The 16,701-nt window shown below is 40.9% G+C and overlaps 1 protein-coding gene across 2 annotated transcripts in view; it reads left to right on the plus strand.

Annotated features, from left to right (window-relative positions):
• Positions 1-16,701, plus strand: part of SRCIN1 (SRC kinase signaling inhibitor 1) — a 2,370,959-nt gene that overhangs the window by 2,027,883 nt on the left and 326,375 nt on the right. For both annotated transcript variants that reach the window (XM_044055283.1, XM_044055284.1), the window contains exon 16: positions 11,537-11,692. In XM_044055283.1, the coding sequence (XP_043911218.1) occupies positions 11,537-11,692 (156 nt within the window). The remainder of the gene's footprint in view (positions 1-11,536; positions 11,693-16,701) is intronic.

A 16,701-nucleotide genomic window follows, 5' to 3' on the forward strand; every position in this document is an offset into this window, starting at 1 on the left:
TACTCCCAGACATGACAGGTGTGTGTGTTTGTAACATGTATCCTGTGTAGAGGTAAGTGAGTGTCAACTGTGGCCATTGTGGAGGGGGTTTTCCTAATTTATTTTATGGTGGCCCTATTATATATCATAATTTCAACCATACAGGGATAATAGATGTAAATTAGCTGGGGGGATGGGGTGCAAAGCCATACCCATACATGTGACATCAAGGCCAGACAATCTAAGTTAACAACCCCACTATTACCCAGAGCACACACTCAACCCATGTGTCATATGAACACACATGCCTAGACAACAGCCAATATGTGGGCAGTACACTGCATATTGGCCACTGACAGTAGCTATGCAATAATAGCAGTGGGCTACATAGGGCATGTCACCCTGCCCATCTGTCCAATATGCACGTACATGCAGACAGTGCACCTCTACCATGTTCCCCAATGGACACCTGCACCACCTGTGGTGCCTTCACATGTGACTCACAATGGACATACCATGCCTGACAACATGTCCTGTATGGACAGATGACACTGACATCAGGGAATGCTGTTGGCATGCCATCAGTGTAGGTGAAGGGTAAACCTGCTGTCCAGTACTAGTTCCTGCCACAGTGGGCAAGACTGGCACATCTGATGATAATCTGTGTTCTCAACATGGGCCAGATACCGCAGGTACCGTTTTACATGTCACTGTACATGCATGTGGGAGGTGTGCACATCCCAGACACCATCCATGTCATGGACTAAGTAACACATACATGGCATGTGGTGTACAGCACTGGGCACACACAATAGTCACCAAGGTGACTGGATGGGGGATGCAATACCCCCCTGTGTGGGCAAATGCAGTAACTACAGGCCTGAGCCACAATGCAGACCATTGGCATGTGGCCTGATGCCAAGGTATACCCATCGCCTACCCTTGTACAGCCTGCTGGCACAGTTGACCACCACACACCCGTGTAGATATGCACCCATGCATGTCAGAACTTGCACTCTGTGTGTTCGGGTGTGTGTGTTGTATGGTGCGTATGTTCACATCCACACTCACTACAATCCCCCAGGGCATACTGAAGCATGCTGTCTGATGTCTGACATCTCCTCATACTCTTTGCCCATACGGCCTTTGTATGACCTGTGTGGTGCATGTGATACCTGCCCATTGATATGTTGTGGCAATCCCACTAGTGATGAGTTGCACTCTTGGCCCTGCCAAGTGTGTCAGTGTGTGTGCGTCCCTGTGTGAGTGTGCCTGTGTTGACGCTGGCACCTGTTCAGGCAGACAGGCATGTGTACAACACCTGCCATATATCTACTGTATCCCTGTTGCAGATGTCACTCACCCTCACATATATGTTCTGAATGCTCCACATCACGTAACCCATGTGGTGCATCCAATAACTGCATTGAACTGTGATAGCACTACATAGTTGTTGGAGGTTTGATACCTTGTGCTGGTAGGTGTGTGACGCAAACATGCTTCAGTTTTACACTCCCACCCCTCCCTGACATGTATTTGCCTCTGTCTGCCTCCCCCACTCCCTGTCTGGTGGATGTGGAGACCCACACCACACCTGCCTTGCTTAGGCAGCAGCATGTGTATTTTATGTGATGCTCATGATCAGCTGATGGCCTCTGCATGAATTGCACCCCTCCCCTAGCTAATTGCATGTGGAACAGCTGTGGTAACAATCTCATAGCCAATTGCATGGAAACACATTCCAATACCTAGGAACATCATGGTGGTGCTGGGCCTTTTCAGTCACTGTGAGCAGGAACTAGATCTGTTGTTTGGCAAACAGCATCTCAGATGGATTGGGGATTTACCTCCAACAACATACACTGTGGAAAGAGGGCAACAAACAGGAGGGGGATGTACCTGACCTGACTACAGACTGTAAGTGCTGCTATACTGCATTTGGAGTACTGTTGATTTAACAGTGTGTGTGTGGTTATGACTGTCCTACATGTCTCAATACCTGCCATGTCAGTTCCATGTTTATGAGGAATCCCCATCTGCAGGGTCATCTGCAGACTGGTCAGTGTTGTGCCTATGGTTTCATGTGTTATACACAGTGCATCTCTCTGTGGAATGCAGACGGTAGTGTGAGGATTGCAGTGTGTAGATGGTGAAGGCCGTGGCAGTTACTGACTTCATATCCCTCATAGGACATATGTTGCAACAAACACCATTACATTTGAAAATATACAAGGTTATCACAGCACCATGTCTATACTGGCCCTGTGTATGTGCTGTCAGCCACACCACTGTCAACGTTTGTACATATGGTGTGCATGAAGTGGTGCATATGTGCTGTACGCCATAAATAGTGTCATCATATCTGATAACAAGCCAGTGTGATGTATCAGATTGCTACACGTCATGTACAGTAGGGGTTATATTTCATGACATAAGCTGGACATTCTGTGGATGTCCAGCTTATGTCATGAAATATAACCCCTACTGTACATGACGTGTAGAGTAGGGGTTATATTTCATGACATAAGCTGGACATTCTGTGGATGTTTGATTTTTATGTATCCTGAAGGCAAATCCTGTTCCTGCTGATGTACTAATTGAAGGCCTTGGCCTGGACAGCATAGTATGGTAGATTTACACATTGCTTGCATCTACTGTTTTGTGTGGGCCTTGCATTCATGACTGATTACATATTTCAAACCTTATGTGGTGTCAGTACTGGCATACATTATTGTATAGTACAGGAATAAAAGTTATCTATGTATGCATACCTGTGCGTCATGTCATGTCCTTTGAATTGTGGGTGGGTATATGTTTAATGTCAGTATATTCTTATTTTTGGGAATGGTTGCCACACTACACATTTCACAGGTGCCAGTTGAAGGGCTTTTGGCTGAGGGATATACTTTGTGCTCAGTACTTCCACATAACTTCTACATATGTATGTCTACTGATACCTTTTGTGTGTGTATATGTGTATGTACCTTTATGTATCTCATATGGCTATATATATGTATCTATAGATATATACATCTGTGTATATATATATATATATATATATATATATATATATATATATACATACATATGACCATATGTATGTATCTAAATACAGTTGCTGTTATATGATTATTTGTGAGTCATACATTAATATATATATCTACATATAGCTGTCTATCTGTCTACATTTACAGATATATATCTGTCCATATGTCCATGCATGTTCGGCTCACATTTTGGCCTGTTCTTCATTCACTTGACAATTGTCATGAATGATCGCAGCATTGAAGTCAGTAACTAGTGGCAACACTTTTGTGTTTCAGACTTCATCTCCTTCTACATATGTGTTCTAATACATATAACTGTGTAACTAGCAGCATTGTAAGTGTAACAGAGCATTAGTTGACATATATCCATATTTGTACCCACAGTGTGGCATACTTTGTCCAGACTTCTTTCATTAACAGGTTATGTGGTGTGATCATAATACATTTCTTGTACTGTTGACTGATTGTGCTGCAGGATATGTTTGTGAAAACTTCAGGTTATGTATATCTGCTATGGTTTAGTGGTAAATCACTTAGTGTATGGAGTGCAGGATCCTGGGTTTGAGCCTTGGAGAGGCAGTTTATTTTGTTGCTGAGCAGAACAAGGGACGTTGGTTACAGAGTGATTGAGGCACTCTTAAGCAGTTGTAAGCAAGTTTGCGCAGAACTAAGTAATGCCTACACAGGTTAAGCAATTCAGCAGCTAACTGAATATAAGAAACTGTAACCAGACTTTAGCAGTGCTGACCTCTGCGCAAACTCACGTACAACTGCTTTAAAGTGCCTTAATCACTCTGTATGCATCAGCCCTTATTCTTCCTAGCAGCAATATAAACAACCTCTGTTAGGCAATAACCCAGGACTATGCACACCATAGCCAAAGTTATGTACCTCTAAGCCATCTCAGATATACATAACCCTGCTGTATTCACAAACATAACATCCAGCCCTGTCATTCAACAATACAGAGAATGTATTCCAACATGTAGATGTATGTGTGTGTGAAAATATATTAATGTCTAAATAGATACAACATATTGATATATGTAGAAATATGTATATATATATATATATATATATATATATATATATATATATACACATATATGTAAGCAGATATTTATATCTATATATGTATATACAGACATACATCTGTAGATATAGTGGGAACATAGCAGAAACATATATATCCACATGCACCATTAATGGGATTGACAGGCACAAACAACATACGTCATGCACAAATACATGTGTGCCCTATTGCACTCCAGAGGCCAGTGTATGTAACACTGGTATATGGCCCAGTATTAGTGAGTGTAGGGGGAGTGCACCATGACTAACCTAGGCTGTTACACCATGTGCGGGTATCTGGGATAGGCTGTCTTAAGGTATCTGGATGTACTTTACCATACAATCCACATTGGGTAAATGTAGGCCTACTGCCTCCTGCCATACGGGATGTTCTGTTTGTCAGTGTGATTGTGATGGTGTCAGGTATGCCTTGTTATGTAACAGATGCATCCCATTGTGTCAGCTGGAGTCTGTCCCCCGTAGGGATTGTGTACAGAGTGTAGATAGAGCTGCTGACCTATACATCTGCATTAAGTACTGTTGATTGTCTGGTATGCTGTGGCCCAATCTGTCATTAGTAATGTACTACATGAAGGCCTCGGCCTGGACAGCAACATATGTCAGCCTTTCCAGACTACTGTCTTAGTATAACTGTTTCACAGTTGCATTACACTTCTCATATGGATGTCAGTATTTAAACAGCTATATGACATGGCATATACAACTGTCATAGTACACAAATAAAGCTTTCACATTCATTTATGCACACCTGTGTGTGGTGTTATGCTCTTTTATATCTCTGTGGGTATATGTTACAGGCTATGAATGTCATTCATATGGGTGGCTCATACAGTTTCCAGTTGGTAAGGTGGTGACTGTAGGAATACTGGCTGCTCCATATTGTGTGCATGTACTACATATGTATATTACTGTAAAATCCCTGTGTGTGTATGTGTAGTTACATATATATATCTATATATATGTGTGTGTGTATATATATATATATATATATATATATATATATATATATATATATATATATACCTGTATCTGCATATATGTGTCTGTGTATATGTATCCTAGGGATGGTCATGTCATGTCTGGTCCTGGTTGTGGCATCTGCAATACCTGGTACTGTATTACAGGAGGGTCGTGCTTCACTGGGGGGGTATACCTATTCGTACCAGACGTATATTGTGTGGGGCCTCTAAAACCCCATTAACGTTGCATGAGGACATATATGTTTTGTTATTTCCCCATTATCTACAGATGTATGTCCATATATACCTATATATGTATATGTATATCTATATATATATATATATATATATATATATATATATATATATATAGATATAGATATCTGCTGACATAATTATATAACCTGCCATATATATTTAGACATGTAGATGTGGACATATATATCTATAGATGTAGGCATTTGCATGTTTATATGTTCATACATATTGATATATATATATATATATATATATATATATATATATATGTATATATACATATATATATATATATATATATATATATATATATATATATAAATATGTTGTAACCATTTAGACATTAATATATTTACTCACACATATACATCTACATGTTAGAATACATTCTTTGTACTGTTGAATGACTGGGATGGATGATATGTTTATGAATACATCAAGGATATGTATATCTGAGATAGCTTAGTAGTAAATCACTTTGGCTATGGTGTGCAGGGTCCTGGGGGATCCTACCAGAGGCTGCTTATTTTGTTGCTAGGCAGAACAAGGGCCATTCGATACAGTGTGATTAAGGCAGTTTTGAGCAGTTGTAGGTGGGTTTGTGCAACAGTAAGCACTGCCAACCTTATGTTTTCTTACAGTCAGTTAGCTTCAGATTTCTCAACCTGTGTAGGCATAGCTTACCCTCGCATAAACCCGTGCAAACCTGCCTACCGCTGCTTAACAGTGCCTACTGCTGCTTACCCCCACGCTAATTCCTTTAAAAGAAAAGAAAAAGGGGTTGATAGGAAAGTGGTGAAAAATGGTGCATAAAGAGGGAAAGACAGTAGGGAAAATAGATAGGCGTGTGCAGGAAGGGTATAGGAAAGGTCCATAGCTGCCCACTTTTTCTACAGCAACAGCTGTGCATATATAATAGCAACGACCACAAAAAAACCAGTGAGTAACAGCTCAACTTTCTAAAATTTAATGAACAAACCAACTTCACTTCTCTAGCGCCTCGGCCAACAGCCTTTACAGAGTAAAAAATGTAAAACACATTCAAAGCAGTATATATAACAAGCCCAACAATTAGTATAATTAAACAATTAATTAATTAATCAATTATATAAAATTTAAACTTTTAAAGTTATACAGTCATATAAAACTATGCCAGTTACATTCCTTATTAAGTCCATACGGACTTAAAGTATTATATTTCATAATTAAAAGCGACTCTTTTTGTCTCAGCACATTTTTTTGAAAAACAACATTATTAAAATGTAATGGTACATGTTTCAGAACAGAAACCTTCATACAGTCCAAATTACCATAGTGTTTATTATTAAAATGTTCTGAGATAGGGCTGTTCATTTTTCTATATACACTATATTTGCAGGTACATTTGGACCCTCAAACCCTTGGGAGATGGGTGAATTCAACGTATATTCATTGTGATGCCAATTAGACCAGATTACATGTGTGCAAAACGGACAGCTATGTATGGGGCAAGATGTTTTTGTGGAAACAGATTGCCCTTTTTTATTTTTTCAGGTGAGAGTGGGATGTTGGGGAGGGGTAGTAGGTATATTTGGGAAGGGAGGTTGGGTAGGTTAACAGACAAGACACACAAGACGCATACAGGGCCGGTATATGATACATGTGGGGGGTAAACACCTTGGACAGGGAGGGGTGTTTGGAAGTTGCAAGCCCATGAGCCCCCAACTGGAAACAGTGGGACTGAGGTCCCAACCCATGGGCAGTCACCATTGCACCTTCACAGCCCCGAAGGTGGCTGTGCTGGGGGCTGTGTAGGAGGGGCAGGCTCACCCTCTAATAGCGCCACTCAGTCCTCAAGCTGGCATAGCCTCTCTTGATACTCCAGATCGAGCTCCCTCTACACCACGGCCCAGATGTGTTGACGGGTGACAGGTTCCCCTCCGCGCCCACTCTGAGGGGGGACAAGCCCTATTCCCTGCAGTGGTTCCTCCCAAAGGTGGCACAGGGCCCATGGAGGAGGAGGTCCCAGGCTGGGCCCCAGATGTGCTATGGCCAGCTGAGGTGAGACAGGTGGGTCCGCTGGGACCGGCCTTATCATATCAGCTGTGTTGTCGCAGGTTTATGGCAGATATGGGTTAGTAACAATCAACAGCAGTCAGGATTAGTTATAACAGCATGCATAGGTATTCCCATTAACCCAACACACCAGAGTTAACACAGTTGCAGAGCAAGCAGAACACATGCATATATGGAACAACAGTGGCCATTACAGGAGCATGCGAGTTTCATTGATGGCAGCAGACCACAAATATGGGTGTATTTTAACATGGCACATGCATAGAAACAAATGTGAATATTTATTAAACATTAGGACATTTGTCCCAAAAAAGTTTGGAGTGTACACATACCAGTTGAGGAGTGTCATTGGGTTATTATGCACATATGGTAGGGGTGAGAGAGAGGATTCAATTAACAACGTACTCAGTACTGGGGCATTGGCCATCTGCCAACACTCCTGGATCCACTGTTCCAGGACATCACCCCTCCACCGCTTCAGGTCAGCATGGTGGTGCCTGACCTGCTCACCAGTCCAGGGGATACCTGTGGCACTGGTGAGGTCACGGGCGAGACTGCCCCAGGCCTCCGTTTTGTACTGTGAGCCCTAGTACTGGCCCTGCAGTAGTCCCTGAGCATGTTGTTTTACCAGGAGCCATACCATGAATTTTGACTCCTGGATGCCCCAGCACTGCGCTCTGAATCAAGTGCCTTCACCTACACCAGCCATTCTGCCTGCAGTAGGAAGCTACAACCAGTTATGAGACGTATTCCCGCCTGTGGGGTTTAAATATGGCCAGTTTCCCGCATTTTGCAGTGATTGGCCAGTTTTGAAAAGGCTAAGCTATGGGCACACCTGCTTACATAAGGTTGGCACTGTTTAAAGAGGTATACCACTAGGCAGATTGAATTGGCTCCCCTACACATTGCTTACACTTACTGACATGCGCTGTGCTGTGGTTAGCATTGCTTCATAGTTGATTATCACTATATTTGCCATTTGGCAATGATTTATTCTTCATTACAGGTTATATATGTATCTGGTATCTGTGATTCATGTGTACATACACTGTATGGGGGCCTGGGGACTTCTACACTTTATTACAATAACACCTCAAATCTATGCTTACTGCAGTACTCCAGTTCACATATTTATGTTCTGTGGCAAGTTATCCAACATCACACTGTACATAGATTGAGTTCACATGTTTGGTTTGATTTTCCTGTGGTGAGGATTAGTTTGCTGATACCTCATTCATATCTATTGCTATGATAGCTTAGTGGTTAACTGCTGTGACTATAGTGTACAGGGTCCTGAGTTTGAACCTTGCAGAGGCATCTTATTTTGTTTCTGGGCAGAACATGGGCGGTTGGATCTGGAGTGATTAAGGCACTTTAAAGCAGTTGTAAGCGGGTTTGCGCGACGGTAAGCACTGCTAACCTCCAGTTACAGGTTCTTACACTCAGTTAATCTGTGTAGGCAATGCTTACCCCCATGCAAACACACTTAAATACGCTTACTAGTGCTTATATATGCTTACTGCTGCTTATTTGTGCTTAAAGCTGCTTACTAGTGCCTTATTCATTATGACACTGACACTTCACATGTGAATTTCATGCAGTACTCCAGTTCACATTTAAATGTTATTATGTAGGTTATACAGCAAAAAGATGTAAAATTATGTTCATATACAGATTTCACATGGAAAATGATATGTTCTGCAGTGGGACTCGAATCAAGAATGCTTACTCGTTAGGCGGATGCTCTAACCACTACCCTATTGCTGCGCTGCTTAATTTGAATATATATTCCTTGTTATCCTCTTCAGCCTTTTCAGTTGCTTTAACCGTAGCTAAGCGATGGGCAAACCCGCACACCTATGTTTAGCTGTACTTGGGTTTTTAAAAAAAAAAAAAAACTAAAAGGGTTTCTTTGTTTTATTTAAATGTACTGTTGCTGTTGAACACATGGGGACTGTTGGTGGGGATATGCGGACACCTATGAGCGGTCTCACTCATTTATCTACACTTTCTTCTGTTGTACTTTGCAGGGGCATGTTTATTCTGAGAGCTCTGCTCTCAGACACACCCCCTGCACTCATCCACGCTCCATGTAGCATTAGGAGTTAAGGCAGCGCACCTCCATTAATATGCATGACGCACTGCTGTACTCCTCTTAAATTGCCGCTTCCATGCAGGACTAAATTAGTCCTGCACGGAAGTTTATTAAATCCGGGGCATAGTGTTTCCCTAACTGATGTTACTTCAGGGATAACATTGGGATGTGTCTGTAGAGTTAATGGACTGGCATATGAGAATGTGCAGTGAGGTGTCCAGTAAAGTCTGTGGACACATCCTCGTGTTTTTCCCTTCACCAATGTCATTACAATAAAGGTTATGTGAATCCTTCAGGACACTGGCAGTGAAAACAAGTATTTACATGAAGAAAATAAAAACAAGAGGAGCACAAAATAAAGTTAATGAAGGGAGAATGTATCCTGGTGCTTCAGCTATCGCATGCCTTGATACAGAAGGTAAGGGAAAATGGAAAATCACTTTAATCAAAGGAGACTGCTTCATCACAATAACATTTCCCTTTGAGAGCCAAGAGGTACTGAAGAACAAGGGATGCAGTGTACATATCAGCACCTCATGTACCCCAGATGCACGGAATGCTGATTTAAGACCAGCAGAGATGTTCATAGGAATTTAGACACAGCTAATGAACTCTGTTACTATGAGGAAAAAGCACATAATGTGGGGAAACCCGGATGTTACGATTTACTGTTTCAATGACCTTTCCTCAAAGATCTACCCTTCTGGAAAATAGGTTACATATAACTGTGCTCTTATCTGATATTTTGGCTAAATTAATATTTTGTTCATGGTGCCTGGAGCTCATACAGGAAGATATATATATATATATATATATATATATATATATATATATATATATATATATAGATTCACTTCAGAAGCTCGAATTTACAAAATCTCGAACTGCAAATAACCAAAACCAAAAGATCGAGTTTCGTAAACTCGAACTTCTGAAGCGAAACCAAAAAAAAAAAAAGACAAAGTTCACTTCTGCAGGGGGGCTTTGCCCCCCTGCACCCCCCATGTGGGGGGCTGTGCCCCCCACACCCCTTTACTTAAATATACCAACTCCAAGATCGCGCTACAGTGGGGAAATGGGAAATCTCCCGTCTTGCGCTGTGTGCGGAAGCGCAAAACGGGAGATTTCTCATTTCCTGTCAACACCGCAAAAAAAATAAAACATTACGTACACACAGAGCGTACAAGAATCCTTGCCTCTGTGTGCACACAATGTATTAAGGTAAGTAAACTCTTATTTTTAAACACTACACATATTCGATTTACTGAAATCTCGATCATATGGTCTCGAACATATGAATTTCGAGATTTCAGTAATTCGATTATGTGAAGTGTTCCCATATATATATATATATATATATATATATATATATATATATATATATATATATAAAATGCCAGTATATGATGAAGTTTTGTTAAAAGCATATACAGAGAGTTGCAGGATTGCTTTATTTTATATAGTTTTCATTTTTCTTTATCTTTCAGCTTCTATTTCTGTTTCCTTCTCTGTTTATTTCTTTCTAACACACACTCTTGCATTTTGCTCTGATCCAGTTGTTATTTTCAGTAATTGCAGTTAAGTGTTTTGTATTCTCTTTTAAAATTAGACAGAAACTTCAACCACAAGTCATTTTACACCAAGAACATTCTCAGACTCAATAACCTTCATTTGTGCTATTTAAGAGAATGGAGCAGAAAACTGTTATGTCCATCCTTGGAACATAAGGTCCATAATCAGCTCTGCTGTCATTACCCCACCTTAGCTAACTTCCCCCCTGCTCTGCAGCAGCAGAGGGGTATATCCCATTGCCTGACCAAATTCTTGTGTTCTCTTGTTTCAAGTGCATCTCACCCTTCTGTGAAATGAGGCTAGAAATCCTGAAGAATCATTTTAATGAGTCAAAATAAAGGATGTGAATTAAACCCCATTCTGTACTGTTATCCAGTTTGCATTTTGAACAGTATGGACTAGCTTCACAAGACATTTCTGCTATATTTTATTCATTTTTACATATAAGCTCTAATATATTTTATATTCTCTGATTTCAGAAGGCAGATTCAGAAGAGTTAGAGAGTCAAAAACCTCAAGTCAAACTACGAAGAGCAGTTTCAGAAGTTGCCAGACCAGCATCAACTCCTCCAATTGTAGCATCTGCTGTTAGAGATGATGATGATGATGAAGATCGAATTATCGCAGAACTGGAGGTATGAAGTTAGTAGAGCTAAGACCCTTACATCTTGGCAAGCTCATATAAAAGGAGCTGCACATAAGTTCCCATGCATAAATGAGTGAATACAGTGAATGCTATTTTTTTGCCTTGAAAGTGAATCTGTTTACTTACTGAGATCTGACACTCCAAGATGGAAGGGTAATTAATCAATTTTAGTACTGTATTTCTGTCAGCAAATCTGTACATTACACATTATGTAGATACAGTCCTAGATGGGAGTGCCTATTCCCTTTATTCCTAGCATAGCCGGCTTTAGGCACCAACAAACCCTGTGGTCATGGTGGGGGGGGGGGGGGGGCAACCACAGCAAGTTGTTTTATCTTGATATCTTGTAACATGTTTGTCAAACCAATAAAAGCTAATACAGCAGTCTTGTATATGTAATAAACCAGCCAGGTAATAATAACACTTATTTATATCTTCTTCAAAACTCAAAGATCTTTAGTTATAATAACAATTGTCAAGTGACAAGCTTCACACTTCCTTTAAATATTTTACCCCTGACATGATAGTGCCCATGTCTTACTTAAACCCTGATGGTGGATATCCCCTCCACTAAAACTAAGAAAATATCCAGCTTTAGGTACCTGCAATACCCATGGCTGCAGGGGTGGGGGCTTAATCATCCTTGACTCTGTGGGAGCCCTAGAAAAGCTGCTGTTGATTGGGTAAAAATCAGGAGAAAATATATTAATTTTGGATTACACTCTTTATCCTGAACAGGACTGTGAAATGATCCTCTTAGGATAAAGCTGATAATGACCATGAGCAAAGCAAGCACTAAGGACTTCAGCTGCCGACAGTGACTGATCTCAGTGCACACCTTGGATTTTAAGAAGCGCTGATGCATGACCGATCGCAGTGCACACCTTGGATTTTGAGAAGCGCTGATGCGTTACTGATCTCAGTGCACACCTTGGATTATAAGAAGCGCTGATGCGTGACCGATCTCACAAAGCAAGCACTAAGGAGTTCAACCGCCCACAGTGACTGATCTCAATGCACACCTTGGATTTTAAGAAGCGCTGATGCGTGACTGATCTCAGTGCACACCTTGGATTTTAAGAAGCGTTGATGCATGACCGATCTCAGTGCACACCTTGTATTTTAAGAAGCGCTGATGCATGACCGATCTCAGTGCACACCTTGGATTTTAAGAAGCGCTGATGCATGACTGATCTCAGTGCACACCTTGGATTTTAAGAAGCACTGATGCTTCTGATCTTTAGGGATGGTTTTCTCTTTCAGGGAGTTTTATAAATCCCGAAAGAACACCAGATACTATTACTCCAATTCACTTAAAAAGTTAATAGAATAACACATTTTGCATCAACATGCATTTTTTTACACAATAAGAATAATAAAACTCTGATGTCTAGATTTATTGATTGTCTGTAATCCTGAATGATTTATTAGCAAATCAAACTTTTTTTTTATGAAAGATAGAACAAAATTATGAGGTAAAATCAGGGCATATCTGTGAAATCAGGGGGATAGTGACAGGTTTGCATTACTCCTCAGTGAGGTAAATAAAAGTGACTTAAGCCCTGCTGTTTGATAACTGTTGAATGGCAGTCATTGATCTGGTGCAACAGTGCCAGTGTTGTACAATGCATTGTTGTTTGATGAAATAAGTACAATTGTACAATGCATTGTTATTTGATGAAATAAGTACTGCATTACAGACAATCAATAAAGCCAACTTCATGCTACTCAAGTCAGAAGTGACAAACATCATGACACCCATGCACACGGGAACTGAAAGTTCGATTGCTGAATCCTACACTAAGGCACTGTACAAGCACATCCACTAGTGCAAGAATCGTGCCATCCCCAGTAGAACCAAGACTCTCTCCTCCAAAAAAAGGAAGTCAATCTGATGGTCCCTTGCCATAAACAAACTTTACAACAAGAGGAAGAAACTGTTGAAGAAAAGAGGAAAATCCCAGGATGCAAAAAACTCCCTTACCAGCCTCAGTAAGAAGTTGAGATCCCTCATAAAATCCTCCAAAGCTAGTTACGAAAATAAAATTGCCAAAGATTCCAAAGACAACCACAAGGCATTCTATAGCTATGTCAAGAATCTAAATACTCAGATCTGCTCTGAGCTGCAACAGAATGGTATTAAATATACTGATCCCAAGGATATTGCCAATATCCTGGCAGATCGATTCAGGGCAAACTTCACCCCCCCACCCCCTAAAGGGCCCATCTTAATACCGAAAGATTGCCAAATTCCGGTAGTAACAGCCACACAGGTAAAAAAAATACTCTTCAAAGCTAAGAATACAGCATCCATGGGACCAGATGACATCCCGGGCTGTGTACTACATGAACTACAAAATGAACTGGCACCTCACCTAAGTGTCATGTTTAATCATAGCCTCACCTCAGGCTTCGTGCTCACTGAGTGGCACACAGCTACAGTTATCCCACTCCACAAGGGGAGATCCACCTTGGATCCTGGGAACTACCACCCCATCAGTCTGACGAGCCTGATCTGAAAGACCATGGAATGTATTATCATGGAACTTATAAACAAAGACAATGGCAACCTTCAAACACTGGATCCCACCCAGTTTGGATTCGTGAAGGGACGATCTTGTCTCCTGAACCTGATAGACTTCCCTGAATCAGTCTCCAGAGCCGTGGACAAGGGTAAGGTGGTCCATAAAGCCTATCTCGCCAAGGCCTTCGACACCATCCCCCACTCTGGAATCATAGATAAACTTACTAAGCTGGGCTTTAATCCCTACAGCATTCGATGGGTTGCCAACTGGCTTACTGACAGAACCCACACTGTAAAAGTAGCCGACTCCAAATCCAGCTCCAGACAAGTGACAAGTGGAGTACCTCAGGGTTCAGTTCTGGGATCGCTCTTGTTTGGCATCTGCTTCTTTGAAGTACAGGCCAACACTAAGGGACTCTGGCTAACAAATTTCGCAGATGACTGCAAACTGGGAACCATTATTGAATCCCCAAATGATGTGGATATTCTACAAAAGGGCCTTACAGAAACAGATGTTTAGTGCCAGAGCCATGGGCTCAAGCTCAATGCCAAGAAATTTATATTTATCCCCTTTGGGAAAAAACATGTACCCGTGAATTACCACATAGGTGGCAGTACACTAAACAATGAAAGTGTGATAAGAGACTTAGGGACACAGGTGGACAATGCTCTCACCTTCGATAGCCACATCGCCACAGCAGTCAGGAAATCCTTCTATGTGGCACACCTCATCACTAAGGGCTTTTCATCCAGAAAAAAGGAGGTCATTGTCCTACTGTACTCATCCCTTATTATACCTATTATAGAATACAATGCCCTGTTTGGTATGTACCTCTCAAGACATCTGCAACAACTGGAAAGGCCACAGAAATACCTCACTAAAAGAATCACAGGCCTAAAGCAGATGCCCTATGCTGACCGTCTAAAAAAACTCCACCTGTACTCTGTCGCATATCGTCTACTCAGAGGTGATCTCTGCTTAACATACAAGGCCACGTCAAACCCAGAGCTGTTGGACATGCTACACTTAAAGAAATCCCAGTCCATCAGAGACACACGCTCCAGAGTTCTAAACCTTGTCATCACAATGAACAAAACATGCTGGAGGGATAGGTTCCTGACCCAGAGACTCCCCAGACTCTGGAATAGACTGCCCATACATGTCAAGCAGAGCACCTCTTTGGCCCTCTTCAAAAGGAACCTTGATGATTGGATGGGAGATAGGAAATTCACCCTGGGAATTACATCAGTCGCCCTGCTAGACAGAGGTCCAGTGAAGTAAATACTATGGGAAAAAGTAGCCAGGGAATTGTTATGACCAGGCTTGTATAGGCCCTAGGGCCGATAGCCCAGTACCAACCTATGAACCTAATTGTACAATGCATTGTTATTTGATGAAATAAGTACAATTCTACAATGCATTAGTATTTGATGAAATAAGTACAGTTGTACAATGCATTATTTGATGAAAATTGTACAATGCATTGTTATTTGATGAAATAAGTACAATTGTACAATACACTGTTGTTTGATGAAATAAGTACAATTGTACAATGCACTATTTGATGAAATAAGTATAATTGTACAATGCACTATTTGATGAAATAAGTGCAAGTGTACAATGCATTATTTGATGAAATAAGTACAAATGTACAATGCATTGTCTTTTGATGAAATAAGTACAATTGTACAATGCATTGTTATTTGATGAAATAAGTACAATTGTACAATGCATTATTATTTGATGAAATAAGTACAATTGTACAATACATTGTTATTTGATGAAATAAGTACAAAACTAGGATTGCTGTGATTTATGCGCGCAAGTGTGTGTGTGTGTGTGTGTGTGTGTGTGTGTGTGTGTGTGTGTGTGTGTGTGTGTACGTAAACAATATCACAGATTTTATCAGTGCACACATCTAATGATGCCGGGACATACACATTATTTTTGGGGGTATCAGTACAAAATGCAGCTAACAAGAAATTATATTGCAGAACTAAGGCATAAAATATGTCACAGAAAATTCAGACACTTAGATATTCTAGAAGTCTGGTGGCCCTCTCTCCCCAGACTGTATAAGTGGATAGAGAGTGGCTCCCTTAATTATCCTTGATTGTTTGGGGCCCCACAAAAGCTGTTTTTGGTTGGGGGAAAATGAGAAAATGCTTTCATTTTCAGGTTGCACTCTTTAATCTAAACAGGGCTATGATATTATCCTGTTAGGATAATACTGATAATGGCCTCTGATCTCAACCTTACCCATTCTAAAACCAGCCCTGTTCAGTCAGATGTGTGTGCAGAACGTTGCTGTAAGTTATGTTGGGGGCTTCTGTAGGGGCAGTGTACTGTCTAGGAGCAATCAATTAGACTACATTACTGCAACCATTTTTTTCACTTTCCTCACAATCACATATCAGGCACGTATACAGGTGGCCGCATTTGGGGGGTTAGGGTTGAGAAGTGAAGAGGCATG

This window comes from Protopterus annectens, chromosome 13.part0, assembly GCF_019279795.1.
Source record: "Protopterus annectens isolate FY-2018-M chromosome 13.part0, PAN1.0, whole genome shotgun sequence".
Taxonomy (NCBI): Eukaryota; Metazoa; Chordata; order Ceratodontiformes; family Protopteridae; genus Protopterus; species Protopterus annectens.